Source organism: Lycium ferocissimum, chromosome 11, assembly GCF_029784015.1.
Source record: "Lycium ferocissimum isolate CSIRO_LF1 chromosome 11, AGI_CSIRO_Lferr_CH_V1, whole genome shotgun sequence".
Taxonomy (NCBI): Eukaryota; Viridiplantae; Streptophyta; class Magnoliopsida; order Solanales; family Solanaceae; genus Lycium; species Lycium ferocissimum.
Window position 1 is genome coordinate 34,666,726 of NC_081352.1, and position 9,801 is coordinate 34,676,526.

General features: G+C 35.3%; 1 protein-coding gene across 2 annotated transcripts; it reads right to left on the bottom strand.

Annotated features, from left to right (window-relative positions):
* Nucleotides 1-155: 155 nt before the first annotated feature.
* LOC132037639 (uncharacterized) lies at nt 156-6,514 on the bottom strand. Of its 2 annotated transcripts, none has more exons than XM_059428176.1 (9): nt 6,295-6,514; nt 5,473-5,624; nt 4,544-4,656; nt 4,035-4,113; nt 3,356-3,384; nt 2,597-2,690; nt 2,009-2,098; nt 1,084-1,279; nt 156-774 (listed from the first exon to the last, which is right to left on the bottom strand). In XM_059428176.1, exons 2-9 carry the CDS (start codon nt 5,614-5,616, stop codon nt 368-370), a joined length of 1,152 nt encoding a protein of 383 aa, XP_059284159.1. In that variant the 5' UTR covers nt 5,617-5,624; nt 6,295-6,514; the 3' UTR covers nt 156-367. The 2 variants fall into 2 exon arrangements, with proteins under 2 accessions (XP_059284159.1, XP_059284160.1); XM_059428177.1 differs by lacking the exon at nt 6,295-6,514 and adding an exon at nt 6,232-6,283.
* Between the last annotated feature and the right edge of the window lie 3,287 nt (nt 6,515-9,801).

Consider the following 9,801-nt stretch of genomic DNA (forward strand, 5'->3'; position numbering starts at 1 on the left):
TTTTCCTTAGTAGATGCTTAGATGCTTTACTTGGTATATAGGGTAGTGTTCATTAAATTCTGATTGCAGACAAATTGCTCCCTGGAAAGTGTTAATACTGTTGAAAGTGAGCTCTTCACAAAATCAGGGCAATGAGATTTTAAACTAAACAAGTATTGATGGAGTAGGAACTAATCACATAGCTAATCTTTTAACGTTTGTACTAAACAAAATTTAACTCATTTCAAAAGACATGATTGAACACCAACTACTAGAATTAAAAACCAATTTGGATGACTTGTAATGTAAGGAAATCTTTATCAAAAATATGCACGCAAAGATACCCCGTGACCTAGTTAAGAGAGAAAAGAAACTACTAAGGTGAAGTTCAGAATAGACTGCTCTTCATATTTCCAGTAATAAGTAAACTGAAAAATGGATCTTCTTTATCTACGCCAGGATTATCACCCTTTTCTGTTCCATGAATGCCAAACCCCAAATCATTGTTTGTTGACACTTTGGGTCTTTTCACTGAAACAAATGCAACATTATTCCTTGATTCATGTTTGGCTTTTGCAGGATTCTTGTCGGGTGATGAACTTGGAAGTGCTCCAGCTTCAGGAGCATCACAATTATTGCCAGAAGGTCCTGCAATAGCTGAATCAACTTGAGCTCGAAATTCATCATTACTCTCTTCTTGGATAGGATCCTCCAAGGAATTTGCTTTATCTTTGTCCATTACAGCTTGACCATCCTTAGCCAAATCTTTAGAGGTTGTCTCTCCAGGTTCCTCATCTACACAAGATCCCAGAAAAAAGTTATGCACAAATATTATAGACGAAAAGCACTGAAAATCAGCAACAAACGAAGAACTAGACCGCAGGGAGAGACATGTGAATGCACTAGAAAGATAAACAATCACTGATAAGGCAGAATTATTGCCAAACTGAATGATGAAAACTAACAAACAGCAAATCACTGGATAATACTATCTTAAATAAAATCATCACGTGCAGCCTTGAATTTACTTCTAGCTCAAACTGATTGAATATGACTTCGATAAAGAAAACAAGACAGTGAAAAGACCTCTTGGTTTGAGGTTACCTCCTAGGAAAATCTCAATGCTTTCATACTGAATCTTAGATGCTTCTACAGAAACATCTTCACCAGTCTCCTTTTCCTGGCTGCCGACATCTTTCTCATTTTGTCTCTCAACTAACACATACTTATCAGATTCCCAAATACATTCAAGGAAGACCACCTGCTGCTGCTTCTTTGGTGGAAAGTATTCTCTGAAAACCTGCAATGCACAAAATACTGAACATTTGCTTTCTTGATTTCATCTAAGAGTTGTTATTAATGACTATCAAAGTTCACTCGGTGGTGGGACCGACATGTATATTTTATCATGATAATCAGCAGACAGTCATCTAGTATCTTGTTCCACTATTTACTCTGATAACACCTGGAGTGGTTCTAAGCAGCGATCATTAAACATAATACAGTTTCCAGCTAAAGTATCACGTTGTTTGCAGTTTAATACATGCAGAGGGTAATTGGAAACCCTTTGACTTATTGATCAAGAAATTATAGTAGCCATGAAATCTGTGAAGCCTATACCATAAATATTGAGATAGACAATAGAACCTCTGAGACCTCCAGCAAATCTGAAAAGAAAGTATTGCAATATATCATGCACACTGTAACAAGTAATCCATATAATAAGAATCATGACTCCTAATCAGAAAAACCAGCAAATATTTGCGCCTTGGAAGATGGACCTTATAGCGCTCAAAGTAACTCACGATGTTTTCTCCTTGATAAGAGATTCAAAGAAGTATATCATTTTTCTTATCTCAACTTTGTGCCTTCAAGTAGTATGACTCTCTTAACTTTTTTAACCATTTCTTGACCTTAACAGAACTAATCAAACCAATCAAAAAGGCAAGTTGAACAAAGGAAATAAAGGAAGGAATAGAATTTCTTGCATTGCACCAGAAAAACAGAGAGGGCAGTTGCAAGAAACAACCTCAAATCCATCTTGAGTCAATTTTATGGCTTGTTCCCTCCGAGATAAAGAGGAGACACTGTTGAATACACAAACAACATCAAGAAGCATCTGCAGTGAATAAAGAAAATTTGATTAGAATTTGCTGTTCAATCACCGGACATCCTTAGAGAATTTGATTAGAATTGCCAGCATGCCCTTAATGCTAAGGAATACAAAGTAACCAGTTTCAAAAAAAAAAAAAAAAAATTGTTTGACATAAGATTTTCAATTCCTTAAATATTGCATGTTCCTAAAAGAGCAAAAATTATCATGTTATACATGACTCCTATTCCCATTGGCTCTTGAATTATATCAGTTACTCCAATTAAATAAGCTCCGGATATTATCATGACTCCAATGTATTCTACTGGAAACTAGAACTTCAACAAACTGAAATTGCAAAACAACACAATCCATGTGCAGGACCTTAACTATTATAAGTATGACTAAGAAATGAATACGACTAAGAAATGAACTTTTAAAACGATTAAAATGGTGTCATCGTTCATGAGTGCATATACCGCTTCACACTTCAAAAGATGATAAAATTATCCTGAGAATACTTACTTGCTGAACTAGAACTCTTATTCGGGCAAGCAATGCCAATACCGTCAGCGAAAATCCCATAAAAAATGATCGTGCAATAAGTGTGGATATCTCCCTGTCTACTGTTAAGGGTACAAAACAATAGCACATGGCTAACAATCCACATTGGAATTTGCATAAAACAGTCACAATGATCGAGTGTTTACTTTGAAATGGAAAGCAATCAGCACAAGGTGAAAAACAAAGTCAACATACAAATGAGACGAAAGACCGGACAAATTAAATTATGAAGATAACAACAACATACCCAGTGTAATCCCACAAGTGGAGTCTGGGGAGGGTAGGATGTACGCAGATCTTACCTCTACCTTTGTGGGGTAGAGAGGTTGTTCCGGATAGACACTCAGCTCAAAAGAAACGTAGTCAATGCAGGCTTTATTAAATTATGAAGATATGAAGAAACAAGAAGAAAGGAGGTGCAATAAATATCCAACTACACTAATTTGGCAAAGCAATAAGTTTACGGCAAATCAGCTGTGCAAAAATTCTAGTAGTTTAAAGAGCAAAAAAGGCTTGCGACATGTAAATAAGTAAGCACTCACAGTGTTTTAAGACAAACCCTCATTTTACTCCAATCACCTCCACACCCCCAAAACAACTCAAGCTCTTTCTTAAATGTAACATGGCCTTAATGGCCATCAATTGCCAAAAGGAAATCATGTCCCATAATCAGATTATCAAATGAAGTATTAGTATGCAAAAAAGCAGCGAGAAGGATACGCAGCGGCCCTTAACATTGGCTCAACCATCTGCAAGAAACGAATAAGTGAATTTAACTCAAAGTTTTCCTTGTCGTAGTATGATTCTTATTTAAATAAAGGCCCCGTATGTTAAGACATTTGATTAGAGATAGCGAGAGAGAGAGACAGAGATATCATCATTCCTGTAGTTATAAGAAACAACAATGACTATGCATCAATCATAGGCGAATTAGGGTTGGCTATAGAAATCCTCAGTATTCACATTGTTCCATTTAGACTCGTCTCAATCCAATATTCAATTCTTTAGGTCCTCTAAATTGAAGTCCTTCACATTCTCTATTGGTAGACGTAGAGCCTTGGAGCAACGATAAGTTGTCTCTAGCCGTGGAATAGGCCACTAATGCTTAGGGTGCAACCCTTTCCCGGACCCAACGTGAATGCGGGATGCTTCATGCACCGGGCTGCCCCTTTTATACATGGAAAACTGGGGCGTAATAGTCCCAGCTTCAAGCGATCGTCAAGGACAGGGGAGGGGACGAGGAGCTGCGGTTGTTAATGCTGGTAAATGCTAGCAAGTGATCTTTGCTAACATGGTAGGCTGAGACTGGCAATACAATATCATGAGTTACTTTACAGACTCGGATGAATGGTTTTAGATGGAGCACAACAAGAAGTGAGAACGAAAGAAACAACAATACCTGAGACAACAGGTGTGCAACCCCTAAAAGTCGCTCCAGAAAGTTATATTTGCCACCATTAGATCTTCTCCTCTTCAGGCTGAAAAATGGGGATGAAAGTTCAATATATATAAAATCATCATAGGTTTGAACAGGAGCAGAGAGAGTTATTATGTATAGTTCAATGGAAGAGCAAGACATAGATAATGACAATGCTATTTCCACGACAGTGGGATCAGTAAAATTAGTCACATAAGTAGGGAAGAAAATTTCAGTTTCAAGCTTCCATGTATGTCAGTTCAATATTTTCACTAACAAAAAGTGGGTGAACATCAATAAAGGAGTAGAAAAGTGCAAGCGCATGATAAGCGTTCACACTCCAATCAAAATTTACTCATTGATAGATACGAAAAAGTGGTATGTGTTTATGATGTAATCAAATTCCGAATCTCGGCATATGATCACTAGGAAAACTATAATAATCAAAATCTTAAAACAAAATGTAGGTGCTTCAAAGGGGTCATAAGTACCTTTCCAGGAGCTGCACTTTTTGCTTGGGTCTTTTCCCAAAAAGAACTTGAAAGGAGGAACTCAAAACCTCCTCCACGTTAGCTGCTTGGAGGAGCCTTAGATCTCTTTTCACCTAATATCATCAAAACAAATATATAAAGTAAGAATTGCACTTTGGACTAAAAGCAAACCCCATCCATCCCCCTATATATATTCCCTCCGTCCCAAATAAGCTGTCATGTTTCGCTTCTCGGGAGTCGATTTGACTGATTTCTGGAGCTGAATTGATTAGATCAACTCACTATTTTACAATTAAAATCTAGATACCCACAAATTATACGGAAAATACTACAAGTTACAATTTTTCTCATGTTAATATGATGAAGACTACATTGTAAAATATTCGTCAAAGTTCACAGAATTTGACTCTCGAGAAGCGAAACATGAAAACTAACTTCAGACGGAGGGAGTATATGAATAAACTTCGGTAACAACCCTTGAGAGGTACTGGAAATAGGAGCATCTTCTATGCTAGTTATTTGTTTTTAAAAAACAAAGCAAACCGCACATGCATACATGAACAAATATCGGTGAAAATAGAACTTTTAGGAGGTACTGAAAATAGGAGCATCTTCTATGCTAGCTCTTTGCTTTAAAAAACAAAGCAAGGCCCATTAATCCCACATGCATATATGAACAAATATTGGTAAAAATACAACCTTTAAGAGGTACTGAAAATAGGAGCATCTTCTACGCTAATTCTTTGCTTTAAAAGACAAAGCAAACCCCATTAATCCCACATGCATATATGAACAAATATAGGTAAAATACAACCTTTAAGAGGTACTAAAAATAGGAGCATCTTCAATGCTAGTTCTTTATCTTAAAAACAAAGCAAACCCCGTTAATCCCACATGCATATATGAACAAATATAGGTAAAACTACAACCTTTAAGAGGTACTGAAAATATGAGCATCTTCTATGCTGATTCTTGTTTTTGTAAACGAGGCGATCAAGAATGGCAAACTCTGTTTGGAGCTGAGCAACAAAAGTGTTTAGCCTCTGCTCAACTATTTCCATCTCTGAACCCATAATTTCAGCTGTGACAGAGCAAAAACTATAAGAAGACATTACAAATTCAGAAGCTAAGTAGCTAGCAAAAGCAACAGCAAAAATAGGGCAGCATTAACATCATTACAAATCCAACCAACCAAAGTGTGTTCAGAGGAGAATAAAGTGACTTTATTTGTTCGCTTTGATTCTTCCCATCAGTCTTAATAGCTTATCTACCCAAGCTTCCAAATGAGCTTATTTTGAAAAGAACTGCTTTTCGAAAAATACCATTTAATTAATTTAAAAAGCACTTTCGCCAATGTTAGAACACTAATTCGTGCTTGATCAAGGTTTCAAAAGTGCGCTAGTACTTTTCTTTTTAGCTTCTGAAAAAAAATAACTTCTGCCACCGCTCGAAGGTACTTATTTTTGCCTAAAAGCTTAGTCAAACACCTTAATTCACTAAAATAAGCACTTTTGGCTTCCCAAAAGTCGGAAATTAGTCTAAGCCTAACCCATTAGTTTTAACTTGATATTTGTTCGTCAGTGTTTTGGATTTTACGTAGTACTTAACTGAAAGTGTTTATCTTTTACAAAGTTATAGACAGGAAATTAGTCACAAGAAAGTAACAAGGGCAGAATAGAAAAAAATACAGAGCGAAGCAGAATAAGAGAGAAAAATAGAAGAAAGCTGAACAAAAGCATAGTGAAAATTACTATATGTATGCTCAATATTCCAAAGGTACTTCTAATTCAAACAACGGCGACGGGGACTAGTGTTTTTCCAGCGGCAGAGCAGTTGCAAATTTGCTCCAGTATTTTGGGTTTAATTGGGCCTGTGAGTGTGGGCTGATCCGCCATCTGCTAAGGAAATTTTGGATGAAAAAAGGAAAGGGAAAACATCGGTGAATACCCCTAAAATATACTAAAATATTTACCTGCCCATGCCCATGCCCACTCCCCAGCTATTTTCGCTTCTACCCTCACCGGCTAGAAATATTTATCTGACATATCCCTCGGCCAAACTCCTTCCTCGTTGATACCATTGCAGTATATTTATATGTCACGATGGTATCATGGAGGATTAAGAGAACAGTCCTTCATGATACCATCTCAGTATATTTATATATCATGATGGTACTAATAGTGGTGGACCTAGAATTTTTACCAAGTGGGTTCAATATATAAGAAATATATAAATAGCACTATATATACATATATATTTTTCTGAAACAGATTAAATATACATGTATATACAGTGTTATTTTTCAACAAAGTGGGTTCATATGAACCCACTTGAAACCACATAGAACCGCCCCTGGTATTCACCGATGTTTTCCCTTTCCTTTTTTCATCCAAAATTTCCTTAACAGATGGCGGATCAGCCCACACTCACAGGCCCAATTAAACCCAAAATACTGGAGCAAATTTGCAACTGCTCTACCGCTAGAAAAACACTAGTCCCCGTCGCCGTTGTTTGAATTAGAAGTACCTTTGGAATATTGAGCATACATATAGAGCCTGTTTGGATGGGCTTAAAAAAAGCTGCTTATAAGCTGAAAACAGCTTATAAGTCAAAAAAAAAATAAGTTGGTTCAGCCCAACTTATTTTTTAACCAACTTATTTTTTTTTGCTTATAAAAAATTTGTTTTCGGCTTAAACATAAGCCTTTAGATAAGCTAAGCCAAACCGGTCAAATTATTTTTTTGGGCTTATTTTATCACAAAATGGCTTATAAAGTTTGTGACCAAACATTCAAAAAAGCTGAAAACAGCTTATAAGCAACTTATAAGCCAATCCAAACGAGCTCAAAGTAATGTTCGCTATGCTTTTGTTCAGCTTTCTTCTATTTTTCTCTCTTATTCTGCTTTGCTCTGTATTTTTTTCTATTCTGCCCTTGTTACTTTCTTGTGACTAATTTCCTGTCTATAACTTTGTAAAAGATAAACACTTTCAGTTAAGTACTACGTAAAATCCGAAACACTGACGAACAAATATCAAGTTAAAACTAATGGGTTAGGCTTAGACTAATTTCCGCTTCTACCCTCACCGGCTAAAAATATTTTCGCTTCTACCCTCACCGGCTAGAAATATTTATCCGACATATCCCTCGGCCAAACTCCTTCCTCGTTGATACCATTGCAGTATATTTATATGTCACGATGGTATCATGGAGGATTAAGAGAACAGTCCTTCATGATACCATCCCAGTATATTTATATATCATGATGGTACCGTCAGTGGTGGACCTAGGATTTTTTACCAAGTGGGTTCAATATATAAGAAATATATAAATAACACTATATATACATATATATTTTTTTAAAACAGATTAAATATACATGTATATACAGTGTTATTTTTCAACAAAGTGGGTTCATATGAACCCACTTGAAACCACATAGAATCTACTCCCTCCGTTTCAATTTATGTGAACTCACTTGACTGGCACAGAGTTTAAGAAAGTAGAGAAGACTTTTGAACTTGTGGGGTTCAATGAGTCACATATCTTTTGTGTGGAAATTGTTTCCAAATATAGAAAGAGGTCATTCTTTTTGGCACAGACTAATAAAGAAATATGTTCACATAAATTGAAACGGAGGGAGTATTAACTTGGGAAACAAACACTTCACACTTGTACAGACGAATGTCAAGAAAATTGACTCAGTCAAATTAAGAAGTAAAAACACAAATTTCTAACAAATACACAAACCTGGGAGCTTATTAGCAGCCAAAAGTTGCAAAAGCACTTTCCAAAGTCGAACTATTACAACAATAAGCTCGAAGGCAACACCAAAACTGTCCACAGCCAATGAAAGAGTGCGACACGATGAGGCAAAGACAGATAATCCATCCTTGAGGGCCTGAAGGGAGACTTAGAGCCCGTTTGGATTGGCTTATAAGTTGCTTATAAGCTGTTTTCAGCTAGAAATTCAATTGCTTTTCTTCTCAATCTCTAATCGTCTATATGGAACTCTTACACAAAAAAATCAAAAGAAAAAAATTTCATCCGATTATATATCACAAGGTAAACAAGCAAAAGTTTTGTGCTTTGATATTTCGGATAAGCCAAAATTGATTTTTGCTCAGATAGAAATTGGTAACTATGGTCTATGCACCCCAATAGTATCATTAAACTTCACCTGATAACTCTTTAGCTTATAGGTTTATGAAATTCTTTATCCTCTTCTATCCAAGCCCCACTTCAAAGATGCCTCTTTTTTCCTGTTTGAATGCAAAAGCTGCAATCTTTTTCACTATTTCTCTCTAGGTTGCAAGTTGGAAGCTTTAATATAAGGGTTCACTATCGATTTTCACAAACTAATAAAAATATCTCTCTTATTTGCCCTATATATTTTATTTTCTTTGGTTTGGATAAGACCCCATTTTTGAGTTTAACTAATATTGGTAGATGGTGTAATTTTTTAAAAATATTATCAGGTCATATTTATTCATGAGAGTTCATAAGTCAGATTTTTTACTTATTGTCTAAATTGATTTTCAAATATTGACTAACCGGCTTATTTTATAAAATATATTTATTCATGTATAATTGAATTATTACGTGTTTATTTGAACATCGTAGATTATATTTACGAGAGCGGAAATAAGGTGGCAGTTATTGTCTTGCGAACTATAGATAAATGCAGGATTATCGTAACTTTAATGATGAAGACATATTGTGTTTTGGTGCTCACCTCGCTCTAATGCTTTATTTCAATTCCGTAAAGACTATTTAGGGATTGATATTACAAGGTAAGTTTCTATATTTAATGAACTTACTTAATGAAATAAAAAAGTTCATGTAACTCAACATTATTACAATTTTTACATTACTAGTGATTAAATCGATTGTAGTAGGATATATTTATCTTATTTTTCTTGTTACATACTTATACTTACAAGCAATTACTTGAAGTTAGTTTTATTTTACTTTTGAAATAATACTAAAATAGTGCAAACTTTCTTTGCATTTATTGAATGAACTAATCAAGATTTTGCGTCCAATACTTCGATAATTATCTATCAAGATCTCTCGTAGGTTATTTAGGAATTAGTCATTTGTTAAGATTTTTTTTTTTTTTTTTAAAATGAATTTGTGAAATATTGTTGCATTCGTTAAGCAACAGTTTGGTGTCTTTGGGCCAGAGACACCCTGTAAAATAATTTCCATACTAGTCCACAAGGTCTATAAATCAAATTCTGCAACTTGGGTAGCAACA